The sequence below is a fragment of the Pelodiscus sinensis genome, chromosome 14, assembly GCF_052426305.1.
Source record: "Pelodiscus sinensis isolate ZL-2025 chromosome 14, ASM5242630v1, whole genome shotgun sequence".
Taxonomy (NCBI): domain Eukaryota; kingdom Metazoa; phylum Chordata; order Testudines; family Trionychidae; genus Pelodiscus; species Pelodiscus sinensis.
This window is the reverse complement of record NC_143065.1, coordinates 8,026,536-8,043,256: the sequence shown is the minus strand read 5'-3', so window position 1 is coordinate 8,043,256 and position 16,721 is coordinate 8,026,536. Positions and strand designations below refer to the sequence as shown.

Below are 16,721 nucleotides of genomic sequence, written 5' to 3'. Positions count from 1 at the left end.
TTGAGTGTTTCCCCCATGCGGTTTAGAGTATTTCAGGCAGTTGTTTAAACTTTTTTTTTTAATTTGCACAGCAGAACACTAGATTTCCATGGTAGAAGTCCAGTGCTGAGTATACAGTACTCTGTGAAGTAGCTTTGATATGCATAGCCAGTTTTATATGCAGTATTTGTATACTGTCAGTGTATCAGTTTCTTAATATACCACACACTAAACATTTTAGTTTAGTGTTCTGATTATGTGAGGTTCACAGTCAACATATTGGAACATAACATTTAATAATTTAATAGAATATTTTTGTTTTCTTTAAATATTTCTTAAGAAAATACCCAAGTATCTTTCTCTGCTTTAGAGAAGCGAACTGGTATCTTCTCAAGACTTGCATGCGCTCTGCTGCCCTCTAGGGATACTTTATGGGACTGAGTAGAATTCAAAACTCTCATATTGTACAGGTCAAATTTCCCTTTCATTAAGTATGAATTGTGACATTTAAAAAAATAATTTTAGTTTAATGTTCTGGTACTGCTGATAAAATTCACCGCAAAAATTAGACTTAATTCACCCCGAAAACTGTATATTGTACATGTAAACTATGTTTATGTATGAAATATTATTACATATTGAATGAAAAATTTAATATTTGTATTTGCAATCTTTATTGGTAAAAGGATTTCTTCTGCCTTAAATTCATGTTGTAAATATTTTCTTATTGATTAAACAGGGTCAATTTATTAGCATGTATAATTGGGTTCTACTGATTTACAGGTTTTCTGTACAAGTCACCCTTTTTTTTTTCTTAATTTCAGGAAGGCTTTTCATTAATTGATGCTCATAAATGGTTGAAGATAGTAAGAAGGGCAGATTGTCTGTTGTTTGGTTCAAAGTTGAAAGTAAGTTGCATTGTTGTTAATGTTTGTGATAGAAAAATATGGATGTCCTGCCAGGACTTAAATATCTTCAGTTTCATTTTTTTGTATTGATTTTGGTGAAATTCAACAGGAAGTTCAAAGGAGCGGAGAGTAATTTATATGTATAAGGTGAAGATGAAGGAAATTTTTCCTCTAGCTGATGGACCTATGGTTTTCTTACTTGTAGATGGTTTAGAGCCTCTGTACTTTTGGATTCGTCCTACAACAACCATGGATATGATTTTTAAATATATGTGCTTATTTGATGTAATTAAAAGTGTTCCAGATTGTCCTAGATATCTTAACAGGATTATTAGTAGAAAGTGCATAAATTTCCTAGGATTTATAAGTTGTAAACTCAGAACTGTGCTGTGTTATGGGGCATGGATTATGCCTCTGTCATTCAGGTGCAAAATTATTGGGGCATTTCGATCTGTTGCAGCATATCACCTTTGCAAAATCCTATGAGGGTGCAGAACTAGCTGTTCTTTGAGTGATTGCTTATGTGCATTCCAGTAGGTGTATGCACTTACCATGTGCATGATCTTTTACCCTAAAGATATCCATCAGATCAGTTGTGGAGTCTCTGGAGTGGTGCCTTATAGACACTGCCATAAAGACACTGCTGACCCTCATCCTCTCAGTTCCTTCATATGGTCTGTGATAGTTGTTGGAACAGCTCTGGCCTCTTGGTGTCTCAGTACCCTAGTTACAGTTACTGCTCAGTCTTATAGTTGTATAAGATTAAAAACCAACAATGGTCTTGTAGCACCTGAGGCTACGTCTGCACTACGCATTTATTTTGGAATAAGCTATTCCAGAAGAGACTTTCTGGAATAGCTTATTTCAAAATAGCACATCTATACACAAAATGCATATCGAAATAGCGCTTAGTTATTTCAAAATAGAGCGTCCACACTGATTGGATACTAAATCACATTTAAGGCCACCCAGAACCAGTTCAGGCAGGGCATCGTGTGGGTGCTGCTTGAGGCTATCTGAGGTTCATGCTTAAAGGGACCTCCCTGGACAGCCATTTCTCAGGTTTTCCTGCTTGCTTGCCTACCTCTCTGAGGGACAGCAAAGCATTTTCTCTGTGTGGTCTGGTTGACCTGCTTTTGGACACCACAGCACTCTGCTATGAAGCTGGAGTCAGCCTGTGGAACTCCTTGCCAGAGAATGTGGTGAAGGCTAAGACTTTAACAGGGTTCAAAAAAGAGCTAGATAGATTAATGGAGGTTAGGTCCATCAATGGCTATCAGCAATGCAGCTTCGATCAAACAAGGAATAAACAGTGTCCTCAGAGGAGACGTCCTCAGAGTGCCCATAATACCAATAAGCAGGCGAGCAAGCAGCAGGTTTGACATGCTGGTTGTGGGTCTGCAAAATTTCCCCATCACGCACCAACCATCATATCCCACTCCTGCCTTTCACTGTCGTTTGAGGCCTTTTCGTCATTGCTGGGCCACTATCACGTCAGACCGTTGGGTCCTCAAAATCATTACATCAGAGTATACCATCCCATTTGTGTCTCTGCCACTTTCACATCCTCCCTGCCCCTCTTCAGGGATCCTGCTCACGAAGATCAGCTAAAATGAGGTGCAGCGTCTGCTCAACTTTGGAACAGTTCAGTTGGTACCCGAAAGCTTCAAAGGAAAGGGGTTCTACTCCCATTACTTTTTCACCCCAAAGAAGATGGGCGGCTGGAGGTCTATTTTAGACCTCCGCAGATTGAATTGATATCTTTGGAAACAATGATTCAAAGTGGTTACCCTAGCATCAGTAATCCCAGTGTTAGAGAAGAGAGACTGGTTTGCAGCCCTCGACCTGCAGGACACTTATTTTCACCTAACTATTCACTCCACATACAGACGAGTCCTACGTTTCGTGGTGGGAACAGATCATTACCAATACCGGGTGCTACCATTTGACCTTTCTTCCGCACCCAGAGTGTTTTCAAAGATGCTGGCTGTTGTCGTGGCCTACTTTCGCAGACGAGGCAGGATTATCTTTCCTTATCTACACGATCCCTTGGTAAAAGGGCCCATCAGAAATAGAGGCACACCAAATGATAGCAACAACCAGGCAAACATTCGAGCTGTTGGGCCTTATACTAAATATACAAAAATCAACTCTACAACCGACACAAACTCTAGAGTTCATAGGTACTCGACTAGATTCTGCATCAGCAAGGGCATACCTACCTCTGCAAAGGTTTCAAGTGATCCAAGACCTTATTGTTTGGACTTCCATATAAATGAACCAATTATACTCCCTTCCTTATATCCTAAGCCACACTTAACTACTAGAGATGCGATATTTCATTTGCTGGATGTACGTAGAGCCCTTGCTTTTTATATAGCTAGGACTCGATCTTTCTCCAAGTCTGACCATTTACTCATTTCCACAATGGAGCATACTAAGTGGCACCCTCTGTCATCATAACGTATCTCCAAGCTTATAGTCTCCTGCATTACGACATGCTATACCTTAAGGAAAAACCACTTCCTCAGATACCTAGTGCACACTCTGCAAGAGCTGTTGCAACATGATACGGTGTTCACGGCACTGATAGTGGCAGCACCTATTGAGATTAGGGGCAAGCCTGCAATGCTGAGCCATGACTCCACCTCACATTGCCATTTCCTCGCAACATCAGGCTCAGCACCTCTGTGGTCCAGCATGGAATACTCCTCAGGCCCCAGAAATGAATCTTTGACGTCCTCCCATAGCCAGTAATGATTCTGCTCACGGCACTGTTCTCTGCACTGCTCCAGGCTCCACAGACTGCAGAAGGCATCAGCATTGCTGGTCTCTTGTCCCTGTCAGTGGCAGGGTCCAGTAAGCAGTGTTCTGTATAAGCTGAGCAATTGGGCAGCCACCCAGGAGAGATTCAGATGCTGCCCAGCTGATAGGCAGAGCACCCACAGCCCGCAGCATGTGTTTCTACTGGTGGTGCACATCCACACATGCTTGGTGTAAGTAAAATTTATTCCACATGTGGGTGGGAAAAATTAGAGGGAACATTGCCAGTGAGCTGGCCCTTTAGAACTTCTTGTGCCTACCACCAAGCCCTAGGGCTCGGCTCACAAATTGCATTGCTGCTGTGGCACTGCGAGACTCTCCTTTTGGCCACACACTGCCAACACGGGGAACTAGTGTTGAGCATGTGCAACACCATCATGAGGAGCTGGCTTCAAAGGTGTAGTACCTCCCATGTCTGTGCCTCAGTCCAGCTTCTTGCCTCCGCTCTCTCAAGCAGCAACAGCCACTGAACTGCTCTATAGAGATGTTGAAGAACAGGATGTTCTGGTACTGTGTACCTCCTCTCTTCATCTTCAGATAAGGTGGTGGCAGACACCTCCATGACCACGCTGCCTGTCATGGTGTCATCGAGCATCTCTGCGCCGAGGGTTTTGGTGCTGTTTGTCTTGTAGGCGCTGCATGTGCCCGGGGCGAAGAGTGACTCTGAGTTGGCGATCATGCCAGAGAATGAGTCTTATCAAGTGAGGCTTATCAAGTGAGTCTTATCAAGTGAGGCTTATCAATGAGGCTTATCAAGATCTCCTCAGGCCTGTGGCTCAGGAATTACACCTTCAGATAGAGGAGTTCTGAGAATTTTGTCAAGAAAACATGATTCTTCTTCGAACAGTGTCCCGTGGGTGCTCCACTGTAGGTGTCGGGCTCGTCCCGGCACCGCAGATCGGAGATCTTTTCTAGCCATAGTCTGCTGAACCGCGCAAGCGCGAAGTGCGGCTCGTGGCTTTTCGCGCCGTTTGAGCGTGGGCGGTCCGGCTCCCGCCAGTTCCTCCTGACCGTCCTCAGCCGCGGACGGATTAATTGCTCTCTCATGAACTCCTGTTTCACAAAGACAGAGAGAGCTTATCAGTAGTCTTTATATACGTAGTTAAAAGTTATAGTTCTAGTTCTTCTTACTTATAATTAATAGTTCTAGTCGTTTAAAAAAAAGATTTTTCTTCAATAGTTATACTGTTAGTTCTCAATGCCGAGGTTTAAGAAGTGTGGCGAGTGCCGTGAGGCAATGCCTGCCTCCAACGGCCATTCCTTGTGTATCAGGTACCTCGGGATGGCCACATACCCCAAAAATGTCCCCATTGCTCTAAACTCACAGCCAGAGCAAGAGGAGACAGGGACATGCGTTTGAAGATCCTCCTATTTGACAAAGCCTTGCCGCCCCAAACCCAACAACCAAAGGGGCATACGGAACAAACTAAGAAAACGAAGAGGAAACCGTTTCCAGCACGATCCCTCTCACCTTCACAAACGAGCATCGGTGATAAGCCAGGAACATCAGCGGCACCTGCCGCACGTGCTGCTGTAGAGCCGAAAGGCAGCCAGAGTAAGTCGGCTCCGAGCCCCTCTATATCGGGCTCCACGGTCTCAGCCGTTCCCTCGGTCTCCAAACTGCTTCCAGGGACCTCCACGGCTTCGAGAACCTCTGCTGGTGCGGGACGCTCGGCACCGAGCCGCTCCTCAAAGCGTCCTGCGGCACCGAGCCACCCCTCGGCACAGGGGCGCTCTTCGGCACCGACTCATTCTCTGGCACGATCGCCAACTCAGAGTCACTCTTCGCCCCGGGCACCTGCAGCGCCTACAAGACAAACAGCACCAAAACCCTCGGCGCAGAGATGCTCGATGACACCTGAGCACCCCTCCTCTCCTACGAGGTCGCTAGCACCGAGTCAATCATCGGTGCCGAGGAGTCCGTCGCCCCCTTCACACTTGAGGGCACCGAGACACCAATCACCGGCAAGACGTTCAGCGGCACCAGAGCGTCCCTCTTCACTGCCACGTTTGCTGGCACCGAGTTGCTCTTCGGCACTGGTACGATCGTCGGTGCAGAGGCTTCCTTCTTTAGAAAAGCGCCAACAGGCACCGGGACGACCTTCCCCTTTGAGACGCTCCCCGGAACCGAGGCGATCACCTCCTTCCAAACATCACTCCGGCCCATCACGATCGTCGGTGCCAACACGATCTACTGCGATGACACAGAGCACTTTGGCACCATCTGCTTCAATACCAGTGGAGATCCCTCACTCTGTACTCTCCACCCCAACTTCCTCTCCACCGGAACAGTTGCTGGCATTACCTACCCATAGATCCAGGAAATTACCTTCTCTGTCACCAAGTCCGGAGTTCTCTCCTGAAATACGGTCACCATCTCCAGTGTACTCTGGGTATTCCCGTACCAGCCATCTTTCTCCACGATCAGGGCATTTTTACCACTATGATCGTCGCTCATCCAGCTACAACACCTATTACAGAGAGAGGTCATGGTCTCCAAGATCACCCGTGTTTTCGACCCATTCTGAATATTCCAAGAGGTCCCGTCATTCCACGTCGCCCTACTATCACCATAGGTTGTCGTCTCATCATCATCGGTCCCCTCAAACACACTCCCGCTCCTCTCTCACCTGAGAGCACTCTGCTCCTCCCGCTTCTTCAAGACCACCAATTCCCTCTGGGTCTCCTTCTCACACTCAACAATGTCTTCTCACTCGAGATCCCGAACCTGATCGATCACCTATGGATCAATCTTCATCGTCCCCAGACGATGCAGTTTTTCAAGGAGACACCTCACCCTTGGTTGACCTACATCAGTTTCAAGAGCTTTTTAAGAGAGTGGCAGAGAGTCAAAACGTGCAGACGGGAGAGGTGCAACAGAAACAACACCACCTCCTCCGTAATATTAAGCAATCTCACCAGCCCAAGATCTCGTTGCCATTGAATGCAGCTATTCTTGAAATAGTCGACGATATTTGGCAGCTGCCTGTATCCGCCCCACCCACGAACAAAAAGGCGGATAAAAAGTATTTCGTCCCCGCTAAGGGGATGGAATTCCTTTTTACTCATCCACGGCCCAATTCGTTGGTTGTGGATGCAGTACAACAATAAGCAAAGATGCCTCAACATAAGCCTACTGCCGCAGACAGGGATAGTAAGCTCCTTGACTTATTTGGTCGCAAAGTATATTCCTCTGCAACACTCACTCTGCATATGGCCAACTATTCAGCACTGTTGGCAAATCACAATTTCGACAATTACGCCAAACTTATATTGCTGCTTCAACACCTTCCAGAGGCCAAACAGGACATTTTGAAGGCGGTAATACAAGAGGGGTACGCAGCCTCTAGAATGGCTCTACATATTGCCCTGGATACAGCCGACACTGCAGTGCGCACGACTGCTACATCAGTCGTTATGCGCAGAGCATCTTGGCTGCAGCAGTCGTCTGCCCCCAAGGACCTTTTATCAAAGGTCGAGGATTTACCCTTCGACAGACAGAATCTCTCCTCCGATAAGACGGACCAACTCCTCCACTCGGGGAAAGATTCCAGAACCACTTTAAAAACGGGCATGTACACGCCTTCGTAACGTAGGAAACGATATACCCCCTACCAAAGGCAAAGACCCCCTCTGTGGCAACCTCCTCCATATAGGCCACACGAACAACAAAGGGATAGACAACATCAACAGCGAAGACGTCCACCGCCCAAAACATCTTCCCAACAGGGTAATAGACAGCAGGTTTGACACGCCAGTCGAGGGATTGAGAACCATTCCTACCATTACCAGTCTAAGTGCTACGAAGGCGATCTTCCACCACCGTTTGAGACCGTACCTCCACCGATGGGCCTACATCACCACCGACAAATGGGTTCTTCAAACAATTTGCCTTGGTTACACCATCCCATTCACGTCGCTACCCTCCCCCTTCCCCTCCTGCCCTGTCCCTTTTCAGGGACCCATCTCACGAGCTCTTGCTCAGGCAAGAGGTTACTCGTCTACTCGCTGTTGGAGCAATAGAGCCTGTTCCAGACGAGTTCAAGGGCAGAGGATTTTATTCCTGATATTTCGTAACAGAAAAGAAATCAGGGGGATGGAGACCGATACTAGATCTTCGCGGTCTCAACCGTTTCTTACGAAAACAACTATTCCAAATGGTTACCTTGGTTACAATCATCCCAGTACTTCAGAACGGGGACTGGTTCACATCCCTCGATCTTCAAGACGCATATTTTCACATTGCGATTCATCCGACACACAGAAGATTCCTACGCTTCCAAATTGGTACAGACCATTTCCAGTACAAGGTCCTGCCGTTTGGTCTCTCGTCGGCTCCACAGGTTTTCTCCAAGACCCTTGCTGTAGTGACTGCATATCTTCGTCGTCTACACGAAATGATTTTTCCATACCTCGACGATTGCTTAATCAGAGCCCAATCATTGCAGGAAGCACGCCATGCTACAGAGACCACACGCATAGTCTTTGAGGAGCTGGGTCTCATTCTCAATATCCCGAAGTCCTCCTTGGAACCGTACCAATCAATACAATTCATAGGCGCTCGTCTCGACTCTCCACGCAAGCGTGCATCATTACCGATAGGTTCCAGACGATTCAGGATTTGATCCAGGTCTTGCTCATCAGCCCAATGGTTCCCATACTACGGTGCCTACAACTTATGGGACACATAGCTTCCACAACGTATGTAGTCAAACACGCAAGGTTACGTTTTCGCTGCCTTCAACATTGGATGGCGGGGATTTGTCCCCCCAATGTACGCGACGTCCATATGACAGTAATGATTCCCACCCATGTCAAAGCGTCACTAGCTTGGTGGACAGTTCCAAACAATCTAACGTCAGGCGTGCCCTTTCATCGCCCTCAGCCATCAGCGCAGATGCATCACTCACCGGATGGGGTGCGCACCTCGGGCACGAACAAGTACAAGGTCTATGGACTCCCGACGAATCGTTGATGCACATCAACTTTCTGGAGCTCAGGGCAGTGTACAAAGCCTGCCAACATTTCCTTCACATCATTCGAGGACAAGTCATACGAATCCTTACAGACAATATGACGACTGTTTATTATATAAACAAGCAGGGTGGAGCCAGATCCTGCTCCTTGTGTGCAGAAGTGGTACATCTATGGAACATGTGCAACCGTCACAACGTTTCTTTAATCGCAGAGTATCTCCCAGGTCACCACAATGTTACTGCTGACGCCCTCAGCAGACATTTTTCTCTCAACTACGAGTGGGAGTTACATCCCACAGTGCTTTCTACGATATTTCAACGCTGGGGATTTCCGTCAGTAGTCCTATTTGCCACTCATTGCAACGCGAAATGCCCTCAATATTGCTCGAGAGCGGGAATTGGGCGAGATTCAAAAGGGGACGCTTTCCTATACAACTGGGGGCGTCACCTACTATACGCGTTTCCACCCACACCTTTGATACCCAGGGTCGTGGAGAAAATTATTTGGGAAGGAGCCACGGTGATCCTAATAGCCCCCTCTTGGCCGCGGCAAACGTGGTATCCCTACCTCCATCGTATGTCGATACGTCCTCCATATCCTCTACCAGTACAACACGATCTGCTATCGCAGAATCATCGTTCCCTGCTCCATCCGCAGGTGGACCATCTCGCACTCACAGATTGGTACCTAGTTGGTTCCAACAATCAGAGGTAGAATGCTCGCAATCTGTCAAACACATATTACTAAACAGTAGAAAATTATCTACGTGAACTACTTACCTCTCAAAATGGTCCCGCTTCTCATCATGGTGCTTCCAAAAGGGCCTAGATCCGATCTCTGCACCCATACAGGGCATCCTAGACTACCTCGTGCACCTCAAAAATTCCAGCCTTACCTGCGCTTCCATTAGAGTACATGTCGCTGCAATAACAGCTTTTCACCAACCTGTCGACGGATGCTCAGTATTCTCCCATCCGACAATGAAAAGGTTCTTGAAAGGAATGGCCAACTTGTACCCACATTATACCCAACCTGCGGACCCTTGGGATCTCGAAATGTCCTGAATACTTTGACGGGCAAACCCTTCGAACCACTAGCAACATGCAGTCTACGTATCCTGTCCATGAAGGTTGTTTTCTTGCTAGCAGTTACTTCCACGAAGAGAGTCAGTGAACTAGCTGCTCTATCAGCCTCTCCTCCCTATGCGATCTTTACACACCAAGGGGTGATATTGCAACTGCCACCGCGTTTTCTCCCTAAAGTGATCTCTCGTTTTCACATCAACGAACCTATAGTTCTGCCTATCTTCCACCCCAAACCACATCCTTCACCTGAACATGCGCGCCTACACACTTTGGATGTCAGACGCGCTCTCGCCTTCTATATCGAGAGACCCAGACCTTTTCAAGCGGCGGACTCACTACTAATATCAATAGCGGACCGTACTAAAGGTTGCCCATTATCCGCGCAACGTATCTCCTCCATTATTGTACAATGTATAAGGAGTTGTTATAACCGGCGGAACAAACCACTGCCATCGACATTGAGGGCCCATTCGACTCGGGCTGTCGCAACGTCCACTGCATTCCTCAAGGGAGTTCCTTTGAGAGATATTTGTAGAGCTGCTACATGGTCTTCCAACTTAACCTTCGCTACACATTACGCCATTCCCAATCTCTTAATACCGGATTCAGCGGTGGCATCAGCGGTGTTATCCTCAGCTACTGCATACTAGCTCCGAACCCACCTCCATTCACGAGCTACTGCTGTATATTCACCTACAGTGGAGCACCCACGGGACACTGCTAGAAGAAGAAGTTACTCACCTTGTGCAGTAACAATGGTTCTTCGAGATGCGTGTTCCGTGGGTGCTCCACGACCCGCCCTCCTCCCCTCTTTGGAGTTTCTCTATTTTATGTCTTTCAGATCAAGAGGCAGGAGGAACTGGCGGGAGCCGGACCGCCCATGCTCAAACGGCGCGAAAAGCCACGAGCCACACTTTGCGCATGCGCGGTCCGGCAGACTACGGCTAGAAAAGATCTCCGATCTGCGACGCCGGGACGAGCCCAACACCTACAGTGGAGCACCCACGGGACATGCATCTCAAAGAACCATCGTTACTGCACAAGGTGAGTAACTTCTTCTTTTGCATGGTCTCGTTAGCCACCATCATTCCCTCTGTGGATCCAGGGGACTAGTACGCCAACTTCGTTATGAAGGATGCATATTTCCATTATCCCGTCCCACAGGCTATTCCTATACTATATGGAGAGGGCCAACATTATCAGTTTTGTGTGCTCCCATTTGACCTTTTGATGGCACCACATGTGTTCACAAAATGTATGTTGTTCATGGCAGCCTTGTTCCACAAATGACAAGTTCAGGTGTTCCCATATGTGGAAGATTAGCTTATCAAGGCCAATTTAGAACATGTGGCTCTGGCATGCACCATGTTCCAAACCCTGAGTCTCATACTGAATGTCCCCAAATCTACACTGGTCCATATGCAAAGGATAGAGTTTGTAGGGGCTCTATTAGTCTTGCAACTCGCCATGGCATCCTACGAGAAACACACTTTCAGGCCCTTCACTTCCTCATTGAGAGCCTTATTCAGTTCCCCACCACGACAGCTAGGAGCTGCATGAGGCTACTGGGTCATGATGGCATGCACATACATGATTGAGAGTGCCCTCCTTTACCTCAGGCCCTGCCATACCTGGTTAGCATCATATACATCTCTCACAGGCAGGGTGGTCCACTGTGCATCAGATAAGCGACCTGTGCAATGAGGCAGTGATCACACTCTCTCTTCTGCTTCCTGACATGTCTGGACCTAATGGTCAGGAGTACCTCAGAGAGCACTGTGTGGGATGTGGTCAGGAAGTGCATCACTAGGACCACCTCTGAGCAGGACATCGCCACTTAACTCAGCAGCTCTCAGGAGGGCGAGTTTGGGAGAGATGGGGGAGACCTATCTTTTTCAGGTCCCACATCTGCAACGTCTTGCAAAAACCGGAGAAGAGGATCAGCTGCCACTGGATGTGGAGTGAAGAGTTCCAGGATCTGGGAGTCAACAAAGACCTCAGACCACATCATCATCACCCCAACTGCCAGAACGATGCTAGAAAGAACCTTGAAGGATGCCGTCTCCTGTCACTACACCAAGAACCTTAAGCAGAAGCAAAACTAGGGCAAGATGTTTGTGGTAACCAGTAAATGGGATGCCAGCAACCACTTCCTCCGAGGGGGCAGCTTCACGCGTTTCACTGACCTGACAGTTCATCCATTGGGCCCAACAACTGCTTTCCTTTCAATAGAGCTACCTGCTACTGGGACAAGTGCTGTAGGAAGTGAGACACTGGCCCATGTTCTATATGGCTGCTAGACCTCTCCAGAGATGGTCAGCTTTGCCATAATACCTTTCAGGATTGGTTGTTCAAAGTGATCCCTGAAAGGATTGCCATGGACTCCACCATCCCCAGAATGGGTAGCCTGCTATGACCTGACAGACAGGACCAACAAGGAGCAGAAGAGGGTCCTAATGATGCATGTTGTGGTGCCCTTCAAGAATAAGATCTTGGCCTTCCATTGAACTGGAAGGTGGAGAAATACACCCTCATGGTAGATGTCTGGGGAGCCTGGGATTATGAGGTCCAGATCCATGCCCTGATCATGGGAGCCCTAGGTGCTTGGGACTCCCACAACAAGCCAGTGCTAAGTGGGCAGAGTTGTTCAACTCTATGCCCAGCTCATGATGCAGCTGGTGGTGTCTTAACACCTTCAGGTGGTCAAGTGATATTTGCATGGAGCACGTTACAGGACATCAACAATACCACGATGAGTAAATAAGAATGCCAACCAGGAAATGGTCAAAGAAATAACACACTTCCTTCACTGACCGTATCTTTATTGTAGAACACCCACTGGACACCAGTGGACTAGGGGGCACACTTCACTTATGTGCCTGCTTTACTGCTTTTGACTCTGTACTCTCTGTGGGTGGTGTGCCCCGGAACAATTGTTCTATGCCACTTAATAACTCATACATCTTAATTTGGAGCAATGCTGTTTAGGTACTTTATGTATCTTGTGATCTGTGTAACCAATACTTTTAATTTTGCATGACCTAAGCTTGAGCCCATCTGTACTGGGCCTTTCTTGGACCAAGGGGATCCAGTGGTTATAGTGTACTTAGATTTCCAAAGAGCCTTTGACAGGGTCCCTCACCCAAAGACTCTTAAGCAAAGTAAGCTGTTCTGGGTTAAGAGGAAAGGTCCTTTCATGGACTGATAATTGGTTAAAAGACAGGAAACAAAGGGTAAGAATAAATGGTCAGTTTTTGAAATCCATCCAATGTGCAGCAGTCATCAGAAAGGCAAATAATGTTAGGAATCATTAAAAAGGGATAGCTAAGACAGAGAATATCTTATTGCCTCTATATGAATACATGGTACGCTCACATCTTGAATACTATGTGCAGGTGTGGTTGCCTCATCTCAAAAAAAGATACTGTGGGGAAAAAGTTGTGAAAAGGGTACAAAATGATGGGGGTTTGGAACAGCTGCCATAGGATGAGAGATTAAGAACACTGGGATTTTTCAGTTTAGAAAAGAGGAGACTAAGGGATGATATGATAGAGGTCTATAAAATCATGACCAGGAAAAAGTAAATAAGGAAAATTTACTTTAGTTTAAAGAACTAGGGGTCACAAAATGAAATTAATAGGCAGCAGGTTTAAAACAAACAAAAGGAAGTATTTCTTCACACAAAGAATAGTCAACCTGAGGAACTTCTTGCCAGAGGATGTTGTGAAGACATAGGGTTGAAAAAGAAAGCTAAATAAACTCATGAAGGTTAGCCAGGATGGGCAGGAATGGTATCCCTAGCCTTTGCCAGAAGCTGAGAATGGGCAACATGATGGATTACTTGCTGATTACCTGTTCTGTTCATTCCCTCTGGGGTACCTGGCATTGCCCACTGTGGAATACAGGATTCTGGGACAGATGGGCCTTTGGTAAGACCCTGTTTGGCCATTCTTATGTTCATTTTAACCTGTTACATGAACATGATTTCAGACTAAGGCTACGGTCTGCACTACATGCTTCTTGCGCAAGAAGCCTTTCACGCAGAGTTTTTGCGCAAAAACTTCTTGCTCAAGAGCATGTCCACACCTCATGGCATGGACGCTCTTGCGCAAGAAAGCTCTGATGGCCATTCACAGAATAAAAAAAGCATTGAGTACTTTCAGCTTTTCCCACATCATCTATCACTGGGTTACGTCCCTCATCCAATAAGGGCCCCACACCCTCTCTGATCACCCTCCTATTGCTAACATGCCTGTATAAACCTTTCCTATTACCAATCACATCCCTTGCTAGCTGCAATTCTAATTGTGACCTTCACAGACAAGGTCAGCTCCCAGACTACTGCATTAGGCAGCGCAATATGGGAAGGAGGTGGGCAGCCCTCGGTGGAGAAAGAACAGGTTAAGAACTATTTAAGAGCTATTTAGAAAAGCTATACATACGCAAATCCATGGGTCTGAATTTAATGCATCTAAGGGTACTGAGGGAGATGGCAAATGTCATTGCAGAGCCTTTAGCCGTTATCTTTGAAAAGTCGTGGAGATCGGGAAAGGTCCCAGATGATTGGAAAAAGGCAAATATAGTGTCCATCTTAAAAAAGGGAAGAAGGACAATCCAGGAAATTACAAACCAGTCAGCCTTACCTCAGTCCCTGGAAAAATCATGGAGGGGATCCTCAAGGAATCCATTTTGAAGCACTTGGAAGAAGGGAAAATGATCAGGAAGTGGCAGAACAAAGAGCAATGGTCTCAAGTTACAGTGGGGGATGTCTAGGTTGGATATTAGGAAAAACTATTTCGCTAGGAGGGTGGTGAAGTACTGGAATGGGTTACCTAGGGCAGTGGTGGAATATCCACCTCTAAAGGGTTTTAAGTCCCGGCTTGACAGAGCCCTGGCTGGGATGATTTAGTTAGGGTTGGTCCTGCTTTGGGCAGGGGGTTGGACTCATTGACCTCATGAGGTTTATTCCAGCCTTAGGATTCTAAGATTCTATTAACACTAGTGTCTTGGGTAAATTCAGTGAAGACAGCTAAACTAATTTTCAGGGCTCGCCGAATCATGGCGAGCCCCGCTCACCAGCCGTGCTGTCCGGCGTTTTGCACATGCGCAGATCGCCCAAACCTGGCTCTTCCGGGTTGTCGAGCCCTGGTCATTTTACCTAAATTCTTCCCCCACTTTTATAGGATATGAGGGTTTTGGTATGTCTTGTTAAGCAATTGCCCTGTTTCATACCAGAAATGCCTGTGTTTCACTGAGAGAGAAGATAATCCTGTGCATAGTTCAGGTTTTAAAGTACTTTGGAATCCAGTCACACATTGTTATGGTCTGTCTCTCTAGTTTTGTAAACATCTGTCAGGGATGATCTAGATGATGTGAGGAACTAGACATGATGACTGCTTGAGGTGCCTTCCAGTTCTAGTATTCTGTGATTCTAAACCAACAAACGCTAAAGTTTCTGTAAAATATCAGGACACAGAGAGAGAAGCAAGATCCCTTTCAATAGGGAAAAGCTGCTTATTACTTTTCAAAAGCAGGATTTCTATTTCTCAGTAAACAGATAAACTTGCTTTTCCATTGTTGAGCTCCTTGGTTTTTCTTTTGTTGCCTTGTTTTCATTTCCTACGAATAACATTTCATTTATTTTGCTGCTTCTCTCTTCTCCATGTTCCCAGTTACCTACTTTGCAGCTGTATAGAACGTAAAGAATGATCCTCATCAAAGAAACATGGAGATTAATCACTGGGATTATGTACTTTAGAAAAGATTTATGAAAACCCATCTGTTGACATTCACTCATTTTTAGTATTTCATTTTTAGTGAAATGTACTCATTTTTAATGAAATAGTTTTTAAACAATGCCTTGCCAAATGGTCAAAGATTGTTCAGAAACCCATTCAACTAGTTTTAATTAAGAAATTTAGTTTGGAAACTTCTTCATTTAGATGAGAACGTTTACAAAAGCAGGAAATGTAAAGCAGATATTTTTTTTTATACCACAGGTATATTAGTTTTGAATGGATATTTCCTCATGCCCTCAATTATATAACCATTTCAGGTTTGACATTCTCACTGATGGTAGAAAGAAATCTGGGTAGCAGTTGCACAATTAGTGGTTCAGAAGGCTTTGTTGCCCTTTAAGGAGAAAGGGCACAAGACTGGGAATTAGAAGACTAGCTTGGTTACTAACTGTATGTGACTTAAAGCAAATCATCAAAACCCTCTGTGGCTTATCATATCCATAAAATAAGATTAATTATTGTCTACCTTTGTAAAGATCCTTTGAGATTTGTTAGTTCCATGTGGTAGTATGTTAGTGGTTATAATTTACATCTTTACACTAGAATTTCACTTTCATTTATTTTTGCTTTTCTCCTATTTACTTCAAGCAGTTGTGCTGTATCATTTTTGTATCTGAAGTTATGAATATTGACTATATATTTGAAATGAGTTCACCCTGGGTAACATCCAATAGTTTGTATTCAGGCTAGCCAGCACATTATATATGTATGTATTCAAATGAAATGGCCCATCAGCAAAAGACAGTGACTATGGAAAAGGCTTGTCCTCACATAGGGATGCTTCAGCCAACCTTTGAAAGATGAATTCTGTGACTCGAGGCATGCAAGAATATGAAACCAGACCACATGATACTGATAGTGGTTTGGATTACCTGGAGAGTGGAAGTCGTGTCACCTTGTACTCTCTAAGGGTACGTCTACACTGCAGGGCTTAACTCAAAATAAGCTATGCAAATTGAGCTACATCAATTGCGTATATTATTTCGAAATAGGGAGCATCTGCACAGCATTTATTTAGTAATAGAGCACTCTTCCTCCGACTTATTCCTCATACAATAAGGGTTACAGGCGTTGGAATAAGAAGTCCTCCAGCTTGACAGTATTTTGACACTATTTCAAAATAACTGCCTGCTGTGTAGATGCAGACTAAG

The 16,721-nt window shown here is 45.8% G+C and overlaps 1 protein-coding gene across 1 annotated transcript in view; it reads left to right on the top strand.

The window, feature by feature from the left end:
- REC114 (REC114 meiotic recombination protein) overlaps positions 1-16,721 on the top strand; it is a 100,552-nt gene that overhangs the window by 31,220 nt on the left and 52,611 nt on the right. Inside the window, exon 3 of the mRNA XM_075897569.2 lies at positions 804-887. Coding sequence (XP_075753684.1) covers positions 804-887 — 84 coding nt within the window. The remainder of the gene's footprint in view (positions 1-803; positions 888-16,721) is intronic.